Source organism: Leopardus geoffroyi, chromosome B3 (genome assembly GCF_018350155.1).
Source record: "Leopardus geoffroyi isolate Oge1 chromosome B3, O.geoffroyi_Oge1_pat1.0, whole genome shotgun sequence".
In the NCBI taxonomy this organism is placed as follows: domain Eukaryota; kingdom Metazoa; phylum Chordata; class Mammalia; order Carnivora; family Felidae; genus Leopardus; species Leopardus geoffroyi.
The window spans coordinates 120,697,513-120,718,687 of NC_059337.1; the positions used below are offsets into that span (position 1 = coordinate 120,697,513).

General features: G+C 46.4%; 1 protein-coding gene across 3 annotated transcripts in view; it reads left to right on the plus strand.

Annotated features, from left to right (window-relative positions):
- Nucleotides 1-21,175, plus strand: part of FLVCR2 (FLVCR heme transporter 2) — a 56,670-nt gene that overhangs the window by 22,580 nt on the left and 12,915 nt on the right. For all 3 annotated transcript variants that reach the window (XR_006705162.1, XM_045451585.1, XM_045451584.1), the window contains exons 2-3: nt 7,937-8,078; nt 11,224-11,364. Coding sequence is in view for 2 of the 3 variants with exons in the window: in XM_045451585.1 (XP_045307541.1) it covers nt 7,937-8,078; nt 11,224-11,364 (283 nt within the window). In the remaining variant the exon portion in view is untranslated. The remainder of the gene's footprint in view (nt 1-7,936; nt 8,079-11,223; nt 11,365-21,175) is intronic.

Genomic DNA, 21,175 nt, shown 5'->3' on the forward strand with positions numbered 1-21,175 from the left:
TGAATGGAGAGGGAGTCCTAAGTCTTTTTTTTTTTTTTTTTTTTAGAGAAGAGAGAGGCGCAAGTGAGCAAGGGGCTGGGAGAAAGAGAGAGGGAGGGAGAGAGAGAGAGAGAATCACAATGGGCAGAGAGGGGAGAGAGAGAAAGAGGGAGAAGTGGTGCTCACCTGAATCAGGGCTGGAGCTCACCCAATGCGCGGCTCGAACTCACGAACCATGAGATCATGACCTGAACTGAAGACTGATGCTTAACTCAGGCACCCGGGGAGTCTTTTTTTTTTTTTTTAAGGCTATTGATTTATTTTGAGAGAGAGAGAGAGAGAGCGCACAAGAGCCAGCAAGTGGGGGAAGGGCAGAGAGAAAGAGCGAGAGAGAGCGAGAGAGAATTCCAAGCAGGCTCCACACTGACAGTGCTGAGCTCCTCTTGAGTTGATGAGGTGTGATGACTGTCCCCTGTGACCCTGCTTCCTAACTTCTTGGAGACCTCAGCTTAGCCTTTTAAATCCATAAACCCCCTTGTGAGTTATGGCCTCCCAAATCAATGGGATTGTTTTTGTTCCTGATAAAGGTCTGCTACCTCCTTAATCCCGAGTTGGCCTTTTCGAAAGAAGCCAAGGGCTTGGATTTGGGGATTTCCAAAACACAGTCATATGAGTGGGCTTTGCATGCACATTGTTGCTTACCGTGGCATTTCGTAGGAGCTGCCTGGAGCTCCAAGGTGGCTGGGGGCTCACTTCCACAATTAAACTGTTTGTTCAGCTTCAGTGTTTCAGTGCCCCGGCACCCACCCCATTCTCCGTGCTTCTTTCTGGAGGCATCCACAGACTCAGTGCCCGGATGTCCCTCTGAGCCTCCTCTACCGGTCCGAAGGTGCCTTTCCTGCAGAGTGCCTTCACTCTGGCCTGCTCCCTTGCATTTGGGACCCCGGAGCCTCTGTTTGCATCATTTTAACCAGACGTAGGGGTAAACGTGTCTAAGTGCCGTACGAGAGTGTGCAAATGTATATGCTTCAACAGCACCATTTTTGGGGTGTTTAAATGCCCACACCGGTACCCGCCAGGGATGGGCAATGAGTGTTGCACATAATTCCCTACATGTATGTGGTCCTGGGAGACAAAGCATCAGTGGTGCCGTCCCTAATGGTGGCCATGCCTGTGACCCTGACGTCAAGCCATGCAGCCTCAGAAGTTAGACACCAAACTTTCCCTGCGGACTTTGTCTGGATTTACGGTTCCGGCTGCATCTTTCCCTAGGTCTGGGCTCACAGCTAATCGGGAAGGGGAGTGATGTGTTCCTGACAGACCAGCTAGCCGAACCCTGTGCATTCAACACCCATTTATTGAGTAAGCCCCTGTTCAGTTTACCAGACACCAGACTCGTGTCAGAGAAATGGCAGAACACCAAAGGATTAGAGGAGTTTAGGGCAGGGAGATCTCCCCTCGCTAGGATAATCAAGGGAAACCCAGGGAAGGAGCTGACGTTGAGATGGGCTCTGAAAGATTAAAAGAGGGAGCCCTTTCCAAGCAAGGAAGCTGCTTGCATAAAGATAGAAAGTAGACCATGGAGAAACTGGAATCGTGACTCATCTGATCTGGCCGGAGTACCAGGGATACAGCGGGAAGTAGGCAGAGATGGGACTAGAAAGGTAGTTGAAACTAGGTGAAGAAAACCCAGAACAGCAGGCTGAGGGGTTTGGACCTCCTTCCTCCCTCTGAGAGGGCTGACTCCTTGTGGTCCCCGAGCAGGGACCTCGTGGCCAGTGCAGCGCTGAAGAATGCACACCTGAGTACATGGCACATGGCAATGGAAGGGAGCTCGCAGTTGCCCATTCAAAGTGGGCTCCAAGGAGGGCCTGGGAGGGTTGGGGACAGAGTGGGTGTGAGAGGGCAAGGTCAAGGGTGACTGAGAGAACTGAGAAAGAGCAGTGAGGAGGAAGGAGCTGGGGAGGGAAGATGAGAACCGGGGAGGTGGTTTGTCTGGCTGCCCTAAACAGACCATGCCTCCTAGGCCTGGTAGCTTCTCATGTCCGCCATTGCTGTGAGAGGGTGCAGGGGGAGGGCTGGGCCTACGGCACCCCCTACCTATCTGCTGCACAGTCTGTTTGAAGGAGCTCAGAATAACCCCGAGAGTTAGATAGTATAACTAGATAATGGTATCTTCTTTTTGTGGACTAGGAAACAGGGACAAGGAGGTAAATCCACTTCTCACAGTCAGACATCTAATAACTGGTAGAGGTGGGATTCGAACTCAGGTCTTTCTGACCCCAGAGCCTGAGCCCTTAACCACTGTGTTAGAGTGATGATGTCTCCCAGGGCTGTTGAGGCAGAAAGGAAGAAGGGTGAGGGGTTTGTTTTTATTTTATTTTGTTTTCAACGTTTATTTATTTATTTTGAGAGAGTATGCGAGGGGGAGGGGGGAGAGAGAGAGTCAGAGAGGAATCTTAAGCAGGCTTTGCACTGACAGTGCAGGGCTCGATCTCACGAACCCTGAGATCATGACCTGAGCTGAAATCAAGAGTCAGACACTTAACCTACTGGCCACCCAGGCGCCCCTCATTTTTAAATGTACACAACAGAGGTGTGAATTTCTCGAGGAGCAAGGTGAGCCCCCGTGAGGTCATCAGGAGACCACGTTTGAAGTAAGACTTCAAGCCCAGGGGCTCTGTGGCAGGGAAAGCTGCCCACCCAGTTATGGGTCATTTTTTACCCTTGGCACCAGGGAGCCAGCTCCTGGGAGCCCTGAAATCCCAGAGACATGCCCAGCCCTGACCTAGTGACTGTGCCCAGGGGAAATGAGACAATGGCCCAGGAATGGCCCAGCCCTGGCACCGAGAGCGGGTCCATCTTTGTCTGAATGGCGGGTGTGCTCCAGGGAGGAATGGGCAGAGAAGGAGGTTGGGCAAGTGAGAACCTGTTTGTTGAGATGGTTGCCTCCTACCGAGAAGAACAGCATCCACCTCGTCAATGGCCTGGGTCAGGAGGGTGAGGTGCCTGGGACCCTAGCACAGGGCTCAGATGGGGACCAGTGGTCTGTCTCTATTCCGTTAGGACCAAAGACCTCACCATAGGGTTGACACAGAGCTTCCTGCCTTTTGTGGAAGCCCCAGGGTTCTCCTTTCATGGTCTGGGCATATTCATGACCACACAGCATTTGGGAGGGCAAGCTTTGTGCCACGGTTCTGACTCAGTGGTGACTTGGGGCTTTGTTGAATGCCCCATTGTGGTTGGTGATGGGGACAGTGGTTCCGTGCATCTCAGAGGCAACATAGCACGTGTTGTATTGTGCAGTGGATTAAGTGTGGAAATCTTACCCTCTTCGATGCCGCCTGGCGGATTTCTGGGTTTATTTATGCTCTGCCAAATGCGTAATAAGCAAGAATGACAAGTAACACATTACACGGAGTATGGCCTTTTGCTGTTACCCAGACCCCTCAGGCCGCACAGATGTGTTTTTGACTGTGACCTTTGCTCTGGAAGTACTCGTGCCAGTGACACTGCAGTGGTGTTTAGATATCACCCTTGGGTTTGCAGAAAGGGCAGAAGTAAATAGAAAATGAACACTGAGCATCCCAGCCTGCCTTCTCATCCTTTGATTCATCGCATTTTTGTTAAACACCTTCTTTGGGGTGAAGTGAACCATACTGATTAGACTCACAGGCTCTGGATACAGAACTACTGTGTATTTACACTCAGGCTCTGCCACCTAGAGCTGTGTGACTTTGGGCACGTCGCTTCACTTTTCTGTGCCTCAGTTTCGTCGTCCATAAAATTGGGTTAATGTCACACATCCCTCTTTCTGGGGTTATTTTGAGGATTGAGGTACTCTGTGAAAAGCTCCATATTTTACTGATTAGTTTGCTAGGTTCTAGAGATAAATGGGAGTCCTGCCCTTGTGGAACTTATAGTCTGATTGGGGAGACAGATGTTCATCGAATAATCATACAAATATAAAACTACCTGTGTGGGTCCTGACCTCGGATGAGACATCGGAGAAAGCTTCCCTGAACAAGTGTGGCTTGAGCTCAGGCCTGACAGATGTCTGCATTTACCCGGTGAAATGGAGCGGGAGGGCATTCTAGTCTGGCCAGAGGAGCTGGTGTAAAATCCTTGGGCATGTCCAAAATGCTTTGGACATCTGAAAGACAGAAAGGAGGGGCGCCTCGGTGGCTCAGTCGGTTGAGCAACTGACTGGCTCCGGTCATGATCTCAGGGTTCGTGAGTTCAAGCCCCACATCGGTCTCTGTGCTGACAGCTCGGAGCCTGGAGCCTGCTTCGGATGCTGTGTCTCCTTCTCTCTGCCCCTCCTCCACTTGTGCTCTCTTTCTCTCTCAAAAATAAATAAAATGTAAGAAAAAATTAAAAAAAAAAAAAAAAATGAAAGACAGAAAGGAGGCCGGTGTGATAGAGTCCCAGGGAGCAAATAGCAGACCGGGACCAAATGACCCTACGTGCAGAACTTTGCCTGTGGGTGTGTTTAGGTTTTTACCTAATTTAAAAACAAGGGTAAGTTACTGCAGGGCTTTAAGCAGAGGAAGGACATAATCCAATCACTTTTTGCGAATAACACTGGCTGCAGAGCGGGGGGGGGGGGGGGGGGGGGGGGGGGGGGGGGAAACATCCGGGAGCAGAGCCCCATGGAAGCCATTGGGAGACCCACGCCCAAACTGTCACCCAAGCTTCCTTGATGGGTGATTAAGGCTTGCCTACATATGCAAATTACAAGTACTCAGGACAAACCCCAGACCTGAAGGATCACAATGGGGTTGGGCTGGAGACCTTTTCAGGGGACATTGGGAAATGTTGCTATAGGTTCTGTAGAAATGAAGAGAACCTAACTCCACTTTTATCGTATTGTATTTATTTTTCGAACCCTGCTTTAAAAGCAATTTTTAAAGAGTAAGCTCTTGAAGAGCTAAGACTGAGACCGGTTTGACTGCCCATTGTGTATTTTGCCCATGACTTAATATTTTGTTGAGGATGATAAAACTAGGACATAAACCAAGTCAAACCAGTTAACGATGACTTTTCATCATTTACATTCATGGCCTGGGTCTGTGTTTTGTGAGTGCAGGAGAGGTGCCTGGGTAGCACCCTCCCATCTCTTTGATTTAATCTCATATTGACTTGGGCTGCAGGTCTCTGAGTTTTACCCTTGAGGTGTCCTTGAAAATTCATGACAGAATTTGAATGGGTGAAAATACAGACTTCCGTGTTGACTAGTGTACCAACGTGTCATGGGAGATGGAAGGTGAGGTCAGGTTCTGGAGTCAGAACTGGTTTAGGAGGCCAGCTCTTCCACTGGCTGCCTGTGTGACCCGAGGCAGGCTGTGGACCATCATTGTTTCTCATTGTTGTCTTCTTTGTAAAGTTTCTTGGGTTAAATAAAAAGGATAAGTTCTGTTAGATACCCACTGCACCGTAGATGCTGAAGAAATGAACAGCCATCCTCCCTCCTCTCCCCTGTACACATTTATTTCCTTACCACTCTGAGTCCAATGTGGTTTGTAGAAAGAACATGGACCCTAGTGGGCAGACCTGTGTGATACTGACAGCTTTGTGTAGATGAGAGTTTTCCAGCATCTGTCCGTTCATCCGTCCATCTGTCCAACTAGCCAACATGACTGAGCACCTGCCAGGGGATAGACTTGAGAAGTGGGAGCCGAGTAGAGCTGTACCCTCTCACTGAACCCAACTCTCAGAAGTAGGAATAAATATGTCTTGAAAAAACAAAAGACGCAGCAGTTGACAATCCAGTCCCTATGTTTTTGCTTTCCACAATGCCCATGAAAGTATGTCCGAAGCCAGTTTCCTCCTGGAGAAAGGGTACCGAGGCAGTGTTGCTATCTGGCTGGGTCACCACAGGCCCCTACAGCTGGTTGCTGTGTCCTACTGGCTGGAGGTGTCCGTGCTGGATTTGGGGGTAGAATAACACTCACTCAGGCCTAGTGTATAGACTGAGAATGGAGTCCAGTCTCTGAGGGATCAGGTGTGTAGTGTGGAGCCAACTGGGAGAACTTACTTCTCAAGGCAGAAGATTACTGAGGCTTGGTTAGCTTGTATCAGGGTCCTTTTGGGAATGAAAGAATCACAGAGCCTTGAATGATATCTCATATCTTCCCTCATTCTTGCAAGAGGGACCTTCTGGGGTTCTGTTCCATGTCTAAGTCTCCAATGCTGAAGTGTGTAGGAGGCCAGCTATGACCTGCAGGGGCCCTGTTTCTGAGCTGTGGCAGTTGTATTTGTCCCTTTGTCTAGGGCTGGCTTTTACCCCTTAAAGTCTTGGAGATAAGCACTTAAGAAGCTAGATTCAACTCTGGCAAATCATTGTGACCAAGGATCAGATGAGGCTCCAAGGATATCAAATATCTTCTCTTCTGGAAAAGTCTGCTCATGTGGCCCTTTCTCAAGGCTCTTAGCCCTGGAGGGCCGTGCCAGGCCCAGTGGAGGAGGCCCTGGCCTGAGAGGCCAGGAGATGTGTTTTCTCATCCCAACTCTGCTAGAAGTCCTGTGGCCCTGAATGAATCACTTACCTTCCAGAACTTAACCTCACTCAGCCGCCGCTTGGCCCTTTAATAATCAGGTTGTACTAGAGGATGACAAAGGAACTTTCAAACAATACTATTGTGTCATTTCAATCCACAAATATCACCATTTGTATTATCTTTTGTGTCTCTGTTTTAAACTCCCTGCCCCACTAGATTATAAAGCTCTTTGAAGGTGTGAACCCTGTCACATACCTTGGTACCTTGGTACCTTGGTAAAATATCTAGCAGAGTACTTTTTCACATAGTAGATGCTTTAAAGATCTGTTTGATTTCTTGATTATATATTGGCATACTTGGAAGACCCCTACTCTGAGCCTATTGATGATGACTTTTGCAACAATGCCGGAACTGAGAACCACCATCCCAAGCGGTTGTAACTGACAGGCTGGAAAACCAATCAAGGTGGTCAGCAGATCAGAAGCCGGTGAATGGTGTCATAGTGTGGCCTGAAAGCATCTTGCTTTCTACCTGCAGTTCCTTTCAAGTACACTAATGGACAAGTGGGACCTTAAGACAAAAGATTTCCTCATCTTCCTTCACTCTTGGAATTTGAGGCTTGCCTGAGTTCTCAGGCTATTTTCCAATTTCTGCCTTGGTATTATGTGTGTCAGAAGGGCTTTCGGGAGTTGTGCCACTCGTATTCACTACTGAATCAAGGCATTTCTGACCTTCGAAACACCCAAGTCGTGTTATCTGTCAGGTCACTGGAGTTTGAACTGTGAGACAAGTATGAGATATGTTAATTTGTTGGTGTGTGTGTATATGTGTGTTTATAGCCAGTTTTCATGTCCCTGTGTCCTGTGTGTATATTTTTACGCAGTGGCATGTGACTTCACACTACAGATGCTTTGTAAATTATAAGTTATTTACACAATGAACTTAAGCTTTCACATTTGTGAATGTGGTAACAACTTTAGGCTGTCATCTCCTACCGATTGCAAGTTCTTGGGGTTGTAGGATGTAGAATTTTTCCCTCAACCTGTCTCTCAGCTCTAGGTTGACAGATCAGTGAAATGAAAATTCAGTGAAAAAAAAAAAAATCAGCATTGTTTTTGGTCTACTATAAAGATGGAAGTATTGGAACGATTGTTCATTAGTTGGTAGCTAGAGAAGAGCCAGCCTGTATTGAGAACCCCAACTATGATTTTTTTTTTTTTTCAGTAGGTATTGCTAATTAGGATGGTCAGGGGCATGTTGTCAATCAACAAAGAGAGTTGAGTTGTCAATCAAAAGAAAGATCTCTCTGGTATGTTGAGAGGGGGAAACAATCCCTGTTTGGGTTTTAAGAAGGACTGGAAGTTAGGGTTTATGTTTCTTATCAGGAGTCTCCTTAAATTTGTGCTGTCACCTCTTGGATGTTGGAAACTGTGATTGATTGTCTCTGTCTTCTATAGCTTGGAATTGCAGTTGGGTTCTTGGTCCCTCCTGTTTTGGTACCCAACATCGAAGACCAGGACAAGCTTGCCTACCACATCAGCATCATGTTTTACATAATAGGAGGCGTGGCCACTCTGCTTTTCATCCTTGTCATCATCGGTAAGGTCGTTAGTACACTGATGGGGGGACCGGAGGCAGGGAGGTTCTGCTGACTTGGGTGGGGGCCTTGTGAACATGGCCCTAGAATGCCATGGACATTTATAGAAACTGGAGGTCAGGCTTCTAATGGTCTTCAGATATCTTAGCCAATACAGTGCTAGCTGGTCCCGTGTACTTTATTAGCTTCTCAGTAAAGGTGTAACTGTAATTAACCGGTTCCCCAATAAAACCTCACCAGAATTAACGGGCAGGCTGCTGACCCTCTTGATGAAGCCCCAGTGAGTCCTTATGATATGTATCACAGACACTGTGCTAAGCATGCCTGATCTCCTTGAATCTTCAACAGCCCTATGAGTGAAGGTACCCTTATCAGTCCCATTGAACAAAGAGGAAAAGGAGACTTAAGGCGAGGTAAGTAAAAAATTCAAGATTAGATAGCTAGTAAGTGGCAGAGACTGGATTCAAGCCTAACCTTGTCTATGTCTAACTCTATACTTTAAATTTCTGAAACAAAACAAAATAAAACAGAATTGATCTGCAAACACTAAGAGTCTCGTAGATTCACGTGAGAATGCCTGGGGACCATGGTTTTTGAGGCTTTAAAAAAACTTATAAGAGGACTACATGCTCATTAGGGAGCTATCTAGACAATACAAAAAAACAGCATAAAGAAAAGAATAACCAGGGTGCCTGGCTGGCTCAATTGGTAGAACATGAGACTCTTGATCTCGGGGTTTAACTCATGACCCCTAGATCAAGAGTCATATGTTCTGGGCGGCTGGGCGGCCCAGTTGGTTAAGTGTCTAACTTCTACTCAGGTCATGGTCTCATGGTTTGTGAGTTTGAGCCCTGCATCGAGCTCGCTGCTGTCAGTGCAGAGCCACATCACATCCTCTGTCCTCCACTCTCTCTGCCCCATCCCCCACCCTCGTGTGCTCTTTCTCTCTCTCAAAACTAAATAAACGTTTTTTAAAAATTAAAAAAAAAAAAAAAAAAGTCCTCTGTTCTACTGACTGAGCCAGCTAAGCACCCCCTTCAGGGTCATGAGTTCAAGCCCCACGTGGTAGGTCGACTTACTTAAAAAATAATAGTAAAATAGGGGCGCCTGGGTGACTCAATTGGCTAAGTGTCTGACTTCAGCTCAGGTCGTGATCTCATGGTTTGTGGGTTCGAGCCCCACGTCAGGCTCTGTGCTGACAGCTCAGAGCTTGGAGCCTGCTTCAGATTCTGTGTTTCCCTCTCTCTCTGCCCCTCCCCCATGCGCTCTCGTGCACTCTCTCAAAAATAAAATAAACATTAAAACATTTGTTTTAAATGAATAAAATAATTAAAATTAAAAAAAACTAACTATTAACTTAACCCGTACTAGTTAATGACAACTACCAACCTTAGATAATTATTATTAGTTTTATGTGCATGTGCATTTAATCATGGCGGTATTTGTTAATACGTTTTATAATCTCTTTTATCATCTGAGTGATATTACATGTGCTGTGATGAATTCAGAAAGAGCGTAGCAGAGGCTTTCATTGTCAGTTAGTCATCAGTCTTTAAAGGTTAACTGGCTAACATTCCATCTCACGGGATGAAGGTTTCACTCTTCCCTGCCATTGTCACCGTCAGAGTGAACACAGTTTTATAATCCTGTGGCTCATTCACATGTTCTCTTTGAGGCATTCTCTCCCCGGGGTCCAAGATGAGAAAGTTTGATGTCTGATGGCCTTTCAAAGCTGGTGGGGTATCTCGGGCAGACGACTTGCTGTTTCTGGGAGGGTGAGAAGCTATAGGGCTGTGGGTGAAAGCCACAGAACAGAAAGAACAGTCCAGTCTGGGCCCCTCTTACTCAACCAGACTTTGAGTTTCAAACTGCAATGTGCCCAACTTCGGATGCTTGTGTGTGTAGCAGATGAGGGCCTGGGGCTTTGCCTTTGAAGTCCTTGGAGGCAGGACATTTCTACATTCTGGCATTTTTATTATCAAGCCAGATAGTGGCCTGTTGAGTCAGGAATTGAAAAACTCTGATCTGGATTCTGTTTCGTGGCTGCTAGGTCCTCGAACAAACACTTGCTGTTGCGGAGAAGGAATAACTTCTTGCCTTGCTTTCTTTCCCCTGCTGCAAGGGGAGGTGAACAGGCAAGACAATGGATGAATGGTTTCTCATGGCAGGAAGTTATCCGGGACTATTTCTGGAGAAGGAAGAAGCAGGGCTCTGAAGTTAGGGCTGGAAAGTTTTCTGGGCGGGGTGAAGATCTCTTTGATCTTCAAGGGAGTAAGCCTCAGTTCCAGAGCTTCCTCTAACTGGAGTTAGGGGCATTCTCATGGCATGTGGGGGAGGCTACATGCAGCTTGCCTGGGTGCAACTGGGGGGGGGGGGGTGCCAATTTAGCCAAACAGCTGGTTAAACTTATCTGCCCCCAGAGAACTGAACGGCGATCAGGGCCGTCAAATCGATTGTACCAGCTGTGCTGAAAATCGAACATAAAATGAATGACTTCCCCACTGTCGCTCCCCAGTCCTTCCTGTCACGGTGACCACTCCTGCAAGGGCATGTGTATTAATCCTCTTGCCTCTTCATGAGGCACATATCAGACTCAGACTCCGACAAACTAGGAATGGACTCGAGGTTTTTTCAGTACAAGAAGATTTTTTCCCTTATTCAGGAAGTATTTATTGGCTGCCGTGTGCCAGGCTCTGGGCTAAGCATGGGCAACACAGTCCGGTCCCCCCCAGGAGGGGCTGCGGTGCTAAGCTATTCACTGGGCTCACTAATCCCAAAGCCTCAGCTCTCACTTCCTTTCTACCCGTGTACTACTAGTCTGTTACTTTCAGCGCTCTGCTGTGTGTTATTTGCTGCTTATTTGGGGACTCCTTGATCCTCGAACACTGCCTGGGAGGCCCAGCGAGTGCACTATCCAGAGGCCATTAAGAAAAAGAAAAAGTCATCAAAGGACCACTCACTCAGCCACAGGCAGTGAGAAACAGCTTCAAGAGAGTAGGGGCTGAAGGATTTAATGGAAGATTTAATATTGCCTTTTTGCGTTTTAGCTGATTCTCAGATGAGGGAGCCAGCCCCTGTCCATGTGTTGTCTCTGCAGGGGCGGGGCTACAAGGATTTGCAGTGATCTCTCTGTTTCTTTCCTTTCAGTATTCAAGGAGAAGCCTAAACATCCCCCCAGCAGGGCCCAATCCCTGAGCTACGCCTTGGCGTCCCCTGATGCTTCGTACTTAAGTTCCATTGTCCGGCTCTTCAGAAACCTCAACTTTGTGCTGCTTGTCATTACCTACGGTAAGGTGCACATGCGTCCAGGAACGTCCTTCAACGTTTATTTATTTTTGGGACAGAGAGAGACAGAGCATGAACGGGGGAGGGGCAGAGAGAGAGGGAGACACAGAATCGGAAACAGGCTCCAGGCTCTGAGCCATCAGCCCAGAGCCCGACGCGGGGCTCGAACTCACGGACCGCGAGATCGTGACCTGGCTGAAGTCGGACGCTTAACCGACCGCGCCACCCAGGCGCCCCCCAGGAACGTCCTTAAACTGAGAATGTAAGGCCAGAGGCCCGATGTGTCTGTGTGTCTTACTCTTTCCAAATCCCAAATGTGTGTGTAAAGTGATTGCTTTGGCTCAACCAAGGGAGTCAGCTGTGCCTCAGGGCCTTCGCCTGTTCTGTAAAGTTCTTCTAGAAAACCATTCCTTCCCACGTCAGGTTGTCTGGCAAAAATGCCTGCTGATTCTCCAAGTCTCACCTGAGTATCACTGCTATAAAGCAGTATTAGGTGACCTTTACCTCTTTTATTGTGCTGTTCCTGGTACATCTTAACACTCAACATCTAAAAAAAAAAAAAAACAAAAAACCACTTCCAGGGGGCCTGGATGGCTCGTCAGTTGGGAGTCTGACTCTTGATTTGGCTCAGGTCATGATCCCAGGGTCATGGGATCGAGCACTGCATTGGGCTCTGTGCTGAGTATGAAGCCTGCTTAAGATAGTCTCTCTATCTCTCTCTTTCTCTCTCCCCTCCCCCCCTCCCCCTTTGCCTCTCCCCCACTTCTCTCTCTCTGCCTCTCAAATAATAAAAAAATATTAAAAAGAACATTTCCAGGTCTGTCTTCCCACTAGACTGTGAACACCCTAGGAGTGGGGATTTATGGCTTTTCATCTTTATAGTTCTTTAGCAGTGGCCATCCTGGTGGGGATACTCTAACAATTGTTGAGTGAGTGAATGAATGAATGAAGAATGAATGAGTGCATACATGAATGTTGCCACAGGAACTACTCCTCAACCAACCCTCCTTCATCTTGTAACACTGACTCCTTTTTTACCTGAATGCAAGACAATATCCTTGTTTCATTTTACTTTCTTGGCTTTTGGTAAGATACATTTGCACATTTATGCTGGTGTATTGGCTTTCCTTTTTTTTTTTTTTTTTCCTTTAAGTTTATTTATTTATTTTGAGAGACTGAGAGGCAGAAAGAGAGGGAGAGAGAGAGAATCCCAAGCAGGCTCCGTTCTGTCGGCCCAGAGCCTGACACAGGGTTCAATCTCACAAATGGCGAGATCATGGCCTGAGCCAAAATCAAGAGTCAGATGCTTAACCGACTGAGCCACCCAGGTGCCCCGGCTTGCCTTTCCAATATGGTGTTTTCTGTGGCTCCTTTCCAACCTTTACTAAGACAGGTGCAAGGGTGGAGCTTTGTGGCATTCCATTAAAGAGGGTCTTTACAGACCCATTCAGCTATACGGCTGTCCAGCCTCCATTTGGCCATTTAATCTAGTAGTTTGTTTGATTAAAATGAAGAGTCAACAAGTGTGTAACATGCTTAGTAACCATAAGAAAAAAAGAAATGAGATTGGTTTGACATAACTTATGTTTGGTGAAATCCCAGTTGGCGATAACCTTACGTTTTCTGATGGGTCGCAAACCTTGAATTTTAAAGCAACAACAGCATTTACTATGTGCCAAGACCTTTCACGTATGATTTTATTGGACTCCCGTCACATCCCCATTTAACAGATGAGAAAGCTGAAACTCAAGACAGATTAGGTAAGTAGCTCAAGAACACACAGCTTCGGATTGTCAGAGTCAGGATGCAAAGACAGGTTTATCTAACTGCAAAGTCTACATGCTTAATGCCTATACCCATTTCTAGAATTGTGTCAGAGTTTCCTGTTAGGCTTATCATGCACTTTATCTAAATTAAAGTGTTTATCTGCTGAGACACTAGGTAAGAGGTCGTATCATCCCAGTAGAGGCACACACCTGTTTTTCAGTCATTCACAAAAAAATAAGCGACCTCTCACCTAGAAAAGTGCTAGATGGGTCTTCAAGGTCTCAGGTCTCCATTTCTCATTCTCTCCAGCTTTTCAGTTCTGAATACGTCTCTGCATTCAACCACAATATAAAGACAAAATTTCCAATATTTAAGATGCCCAACTAAAGAAGTTATATGAGTTGCCCATCACTGGAAAGTATTCAAGTGTAGATGGGACCAGTCACTTAGTGGGGATGTTGTAGAGAGTATCAGGCTGTATAGATGGACAATAAAACCAGATGACCTTTGGGATCCCTTTCTTACTGAGGATTCCATGGTTCCAAGAACTTCCGCTTTTCCTCGAGTTAAACATCTCAAGTGTGTTGACCTTTGATGACCATAAACCTTATTGCATCTGATAACAGGGTTTTTGGGGCCTCCCTTGGGATTCTGAGGCAGATGAGTGCTTCATAAATATTTCCTATGGAAGAGAATGATGATGGTGGTGATAACTGGGCAATGATCTCATTCTAGAGGCAGGGGAGCAAAGCAACTCCTCCTCTTTCCCTCTTGCATGGCTGTTTGCTTATATGGTCTTTAATTTGGCAGAGTGGTTTTAAACTTCTGGACACTCATCTATTGGGTTAAATGATCACACAAGAAATAGATAGGGAGGCACTTCTGGAATGGTGGAGTGAGGACCTTGGATAATCTGTTCTATCATAAAGCAAAGAGTACAACCGGCAAACATTGTCAAAATCAAGTTTTCAGAACTCTGAAACAAAGGCTTGCAACAGCCCAAGGGACATTTATTTAAGAAAAAATGGCTGAATAATGGTAAGAACAGTGAGCTTTGTGTTTTAAGTTGCCCTATTCCAATCCTCCTCTCCCAGTCTCTGTGGTAGCCTTGACAGCCAGCAGCCTCGCAGCCGTGGTAGTTGTGAGACCTTAGAACCAGCAGCCTCACAACCACCGGATGGGGCAAAAACAATTTTGGAGCTCTCCCAAAAGCCCCATCCCTAGGTGATTATTTGATATCTGACGGTTCCTTAGAAGAACCCCATTCAGAGGACTTGGCTTTATTTAACCTGTCTCAGAGCTTGTTCTGTGGGAAAAGCGCTATTTCCAGGGCATTTGTTGAAAACAATCCCTGTTTAACATCATAGCTGCCTAAGGGAATAATACCAGTTGGGGGTAAACAGGAGGCTGGCCAAAAATCTTGCAAGGAAAATCTAGAGACTGAGACGTCCAGAGGGGCTTTGGAAACCTCTGACATATTGTTAGGAATCTAGAAGTCCACATTCACCTGCCCACGGAAGATCTGAGAAAGCCCTAAACTCTCACCTCTGGCCCACCTTGAGGCTCTACGCGAGGAGGAAGTGAAGGCTAAGGCAGAGTTGTCACATGCCTGCTGGAGCCTGGAAGGAGAGGCCCAGCCCCCACACAGAGGATGTCCTGGGCAAAGGTGGAGACTAATTAGTTTAAGGCATTTAAAGAAATCTCTGTCTAAACATTAGCTCACCACTAAATTGATGGAGCAGAAACTTCAGTGGCTGCACGTGACAAAGAATACAAACTTTACAAAATTAGTCCAGGAAAGTCACTAAACAAACAGCAGCAACAGCAACAGATCCTGGCGAGGGAGGAGAATCTCATTTCCAGAGTTGACCTGGTATTTAAAAAGTCCAGCTTCACCTAAAGATTGTGAGACATACGAGTATGGCCCATACACAAAGGGGAAAAGGAAAAAAACAGTTAAAAGAAACTGTTCCTGAGGAAGCCCAGATGTTGAACTTAATAAAGATTGTAAATCAACAATATAAATACACTCAAAGAACTAAAGGAAACCATGCCTAAAGAATGAAAGAAAAGTAGAGAACAGTGTCTTACTAAGTAAAAATATAAATAAACACAGGGGCAAAAAGGAACCACATAGAAATTCTGGAATTGAGAATACACTAACTAAAATGGAATATTCACTGGAGAGCTCAAAATCAGATTTGAGCTGGCAGCAGAAAAAAAAAAATCAGTGAACTTGAAGATAGATCAAATGAAATTATCCTGTTTGAGGAACAGAAGGAAGGAGGAATAAGGAAAAATGAGCAGAGACCCCAAGACCTGTGGAAACCATCAAGCAAACCAACATATGCATATTGGGAGTCCCAGGAGGCTAGGAGAGAAAGGGTGGGAGTAAATTGTCATTGAAATTGAGATCATGCTAGCCCCAAAAACCCAATTCATTTCTGAGTCTTTGGGAGCATTTGATTCCATGGTGTATCCATAGAATTTATTAACTTTTTGAATCAAAGGCCTAGGGTTATTCCAGTGAGAGGGAGTGAAACTAATCTGGATGTTTGCATATATGCCCATTTCATTACAGTCAGAAAACCGCAAGCCCTTTTTCCATGTAGATAATTGGACTTGGCAGCAAGGCTCTTGGCCAACAAGGAAATGATTCTTAGGCTTAATCACAGATTTGGAAAAAATTTTATTGAGCTATTACTGTGTGTCAAGGCACCATGTTAAGTGCTTTACATGGATTATCACATTTTATCTTCAAAACAAACCCATGACATAGGTTCTTAAGTCCATTGCATTTTTATACATGAGGAAACTGAGGCTCTATTTAGTTCTTTGCCCACAAATGGACAGCTAGCAAGCAACAGAGCTTGGGGTTTTGTGTTTTGTTTTTTTTTTTTTTAATGTTTATTTTAGAGAGAGAGAGAGAGAGAGCGCATGAGCAGGGGAGGGGCAGAGAGAGAGGGGGACAGAGAATCTGCAGTGGGCTGTGTTGACAGCAGGAAGCCCAATTTAGGACTCAAAACTCATGAAGCATGAGATCAGGACCTGAGCCAAAGTTGGATGCTCAACCGACTGAGCCACGAGGCGCCCTGCAACAGAGCTGGGATTTAAATTTCTGTCTGTCTGACACCAAAGCCCATTTTCGTAACCACCATGCCATTTTGCCTCCCCATGCAGAAAGGAGCATCTTAGAGCCAGAGTTCTTTTAGTCCCACTTGCCTGAGTGGTCTTTGGGTCTAACTAGGGGAGTATGTCCTTCCTCAGATTCAGTTCTCCAGACCAGTTGCCAGGGGGTTGTCTTCTTCTAAGTTGCAGATCTAGAGTTCTGGGGTTTTTGAAGCAGGACCAACTTACATTGACCAGCCATCTTTGGGATTTGGAAGTGACGGGGTGTTGGCCTTCGTGTATCTGTCTGAGGTTTATAGGTCGTGTAAAGGCAGTGTTGGGCACTGAAGCCACCCAAGAATCTCTGTTCTCTTCCAAATTAAATCAGTGCTCCAAATTATGAACAAAACAAAACAAACCCTCTATAAATTCAACTAGATGCTTTGAAGCCCTCCAGAATTCCCCCCACCCTTCTTGCAGTTTCAGGTTGGGCTTTGAAGAAGAAGATGGTTCATATTTTTTATACTGTACATTTGATGTTCTGTTCTCTGAATTATATGCACTTAAGAGCATGCAGCTAGAATTGAGCAGATGATAGCATTTCATGGGCACATTTGCTGGATGTGGGTGGACATATCTTAGAGTAAGAGCCTCAGGTGCTGGAATGGTGAGTTTAGAGTTGGCACATAAGGAATGAGGAGTCTGAGTTTTGATGTCAGCTCTGCCAATTACTGAGAGTACCTCCTTCACCCATCCTGTGCCCATCCTTTGTCTCTCTAGTGATCCTCCTCTTGGAAAATAGGAATCAAATTTGCTTCCCATAGGAGTGGAAATGAAAGCTTTTAAAGCAATTGCAAATAGACGCTGCATGAATCCATACTGCTGTTGTGTTGGTAGATTTGCTGGTGTCCTACATACTTTCATTGGTCTGAACTGGATTTCACCAAGTAGGGAGTAGCTCCCGTGTAGATGGTGGGATGTCCAGTATTGTCTTCATAGTGGCTTTCCAAGTGCCTCTCCAAGCTGCTGAGTCAGCTGCCCAGAGCAGACCCAGTGAAGGCTTTGGAGGAATTCCAGGGGCTTTTTCCTGTAGGCCTCTGGTCAGACCCTTAGAGGGAGGTTTGAGAGATAAAATAAAGGCTATCCGGCTAAATTTGAATTTCAGATAAACAGCACATTCTTTTCAGCATAAACATAAACAGGTCTCATTCAGTATTTGGGACATATTTATGCTAAAAAAATTGTTATCTGAAATTCAAATGCCTTTGGATGTATTGTGTTTTTTTTTTAATGTTAATTTGTTTTGAGAGAGAAAGAGTGCAAGCAGGGGAGGGGCAGAGAGAGGGAATCCCAAGCTGGCTCCAGTGCACAGCCCGACTGTGGGCTTGATCCCAGGAACCACAAGATACGACCTGAGCTGAAATCAAGAGGCAGACAGACGTTCAACTGATTGAACCACCCAGGCACCCTTGTTTTTGTTTTTCCTAAATCTGGCAGCCCAACTTAGAGGGGAGGGGAGCAGAGATGGGGTCGTGTTTGATGTTGCTGAAATATCACAGGAATAAGAGACCGTGTCCTCCTCTAGTAAAGGGGAGAAATCCCTTCTCCGAGGTTGGCAATGCAGGAAGACGCAGGGCTGGAACCAGATTCTCCACAGATCTGCCAGAGTCTGGGGTCAGGGTGGGTCTTCAGATGTGTATCAACAGAGGATGTGGTGGGAGTGAAGAAAAGAACCTTTCTTTGGCTACCTTCTCCTAGGGTCCCTAGGCCTTGCTTTCACATGGCCTCCTCTGCTGTCTTATCATCATCAATGGTGTAACAACTGCCATGCTGAAAAAAGTTGTTGAAAAGGCTCCTCTTCTAGAGAATGTCCTCAAAGGGACTACTTTTCCATGTTATCTCCCAGCCTTGCCTTCAGCGATGCTTCTGAATAATCTTTCAGTGTTGGGCACCCAAACTCAGAGCTTCAAAGACACCTTCCCTTGGGGCTCTCAAGGGCTTTACCACTGCCCCCACCTCCATGGGTGCTTTATGGCCCCCACTAAGATCCTGCTTAAGAGTCGGAATAATAGCCTTCTCATGATTCCCTGGAGCTTTGGTGAGGTCAGGCTGGCCCTTTAAAATGAGGGTTTACTACAAGTTAAGGAAGGACAGAAGGGGAATGAACACACAGTATCCAGAACCTAGAGATAGGATCTGGGATCAGTGTTTCCCAAGCTTGCCTGATGATAGAATCCCCTGGGGTGTTTGTTTGAGTGTGTGCCTAGATTTCCTTGCCTTTCTTCTGGACATTCAGACTCCCGAAAGTCTGGGTGAGGGCCTGGGAATTTGCTCGTAAAAAGCATTCCAGGTGATTCTCGTTTGCAGCAGGGTTGAGGACCTCTAAAGTAGGTGTGTTATGGGTCATTCTCATGGTCACGAAGCCCCTTCCCATCCCAGCTGCCACCATGTTAACCCCAGCACCTGGGAGCATGGGCCTGGTCTTTGATCTTCTGTATTCCCAAGGCCATTTATTCCTGAACTCTAGTGAGTCTAAGAAGTGCCCAGGTTTGTTTGTTTGTTTGTTTGTTTGTTTGTTTTTGTTGTTGTTGTTGTTATTTTAAAATTGCAGATTCCTAGCTCCATTCCAGGAGGATCAGATTTAGTAGATTCAGGGTGGAGTCTAGGAATGTGCATTTTTAAACTCTAAAGCCTCTAATGCCAGTGGTCTCTGGACCACAGTTTGAAAAACAGTTTGACAAAGAAGAGAAAGTGATGACACATCCTTTCCTCCTTCCTAAATCCCACCTCCTCAGTGACAGGGACTTCTCCCAGGTGACTGATACCAGCCATGACCAGGCCTTTCAGGGAAGAGAGTGTGGCCCTGATCTGACAGACTTACCTTGCTGTGGATAATCAGACCTGAATATCACTCAGGAACCTTTATTCTCACAAAGGAAATTCACACCGAGGGCAGAGCATGCGTTTCATTCCTGCCCTTCAATGTGGACGTCGAACCCCTTGGTTTGGACGGTAGAGTGAACTTGTGCTGTTTAACTGTGTCTGGCAACCTCTGACAATATGGGGAGGGACACCTAGATTAAAGATTGATTCAGAAACTGTGCAAAAACTCCTAATTCCTCTAGCGTTGGACCATAGAAACGGTTGGAAAGAATGGCAGCAGCCTTCCAGGGTGAACTCCTGCTCCTCTCCCCTTGACCCCTTCCTAGCTTTAGCCCTGATTCAGTCTCCAGCCTGGGGGGGGAGTGGGGGATGGCTATTGGTAGATCCCACTAGTCTGGCTGAGCCACTGGGTCTGAAACTTGAGCATTATCAGAATTACCTGGGGGGTTTGTTCAAATACAGATTTCCCAGCACCACTCACAGAGTTTCTACAGCAGTGGGTCTGGGGTGGGGTCAGGAATTTGCATTTCTAACAAGCTTCCAGGTGGTGCTGATAGACCACGGACTATACTCTGGGACAGATTCCTCTAAACCATTGAGCCCCGGAGAGAGAAACCCCTCAGCTTTAATAGCGTGGGTCAGCCTACTTGGGACTGTATGTCTCTGCCTTTCTCAGGGTCACAAAAGTGATGGTGTTTGGGGTTGGAGGTTGGCTCCCAGTCCTCTTGGATCATTTCCCTCTGTTTCCTATGGATTCTACTGGCCTTGTTCATCCCAGTTGAACCCCATACTGAGAGCAGATGACCACTGAAGCTGAGCGTGGCTAGGAGTGTCCCCTTGCCCGTTACTGTATTAGACTGGGACCAGGGGCTGAGAGAAGTGTGACGGGCAGGAAGGGGGCATTTTCATCCTTCTCCCTGCCCACACTCCACCCCACCCTTCTTTCCAGGAATGTGTCTCCTTGATTCAGGAATGGAATCTCCGAGTGGCTGGATGTGTGTGGCATAAAGGTTAGGCAGGTATGCTTGGGTTTAGAAGTTGCTAAGAGCCCCAAAGTTCTCGTAATCAAGCATCTTGGCAGTTGTAGTGACATTTGGTGACACTTCTGGATTCTCTAGCTCACTGTGGCTCTGTACCGCTCAGGAGGTGGCACTGAGCCGAACCTTGCAGTGTTCCTCAGGTGACCTGCAGGGACCCACTGGGACATGAAGTTGTCAGTAACCAGAGCTGGGGAAATCTTTGACAACCAGTTTTGTGAGGATGGAAAGTAGAATGATTAAGACTGGTGACCCTGGAGCCACAGAGTCTGGTTCACATCCAGCCCTGCCTCTCCTCTTACTACCTGTGTGAGTGTGGGAATGGCAGACAAACTCCCTTTCTCATTTTGCATGCGAATTTGACCTTCACTTAACTTTGTGTCTCCTTCCTCTGGGAACCTCCCCATGAGCCGTGTCCTGTTACTTCCACTCTTCTAAGTGTGTCTTATGTTAAGTGTGAGAGTCTTGTGAGCCTCAGAAGTAGTTACAATGAAAAAGATTCCTGGTGGGCATTATAAAGTGACTTCCGTATTTGTTTTGAAACTCTGTGTGCATTTTTCTCATCTATAAAATGGGGATGAGAACATTACCTACCTTGGCATGAGGATTGTAAGGTATTGAGAACGGTGTGCTCCTGCCATTCTCCTCCTCACTGTCTCCTCACCATCCTTCTCCTCCTCCCCATCACCATCCTCACCGTCCTCCTCACCGTCATCGTCACCGTCATCATCACTGCCATTGTTGTTATTATGAAGGGAGGGCAGGAGGCCCTTTCTCCTTTGGGTCAGTTCCAGTCGCTTCTTAGCTACTAACTCATTGTATAGATTCGGACAAACGGCCTCATGCTTCAAGGACACGGATTCTTACATTATATTCCAGGTGCTTCATTTATTTGTTGGGTGAATCGATGAATTAGGAGAGTCAGCTAAGTGCTCTGTAGGGTCCTTTCTGGTTTCAAACATAAGATTTTGTGCGACGTTGAATCCAAGAAGAAAGTTGAAGGAGGAATGGGGAAAGAG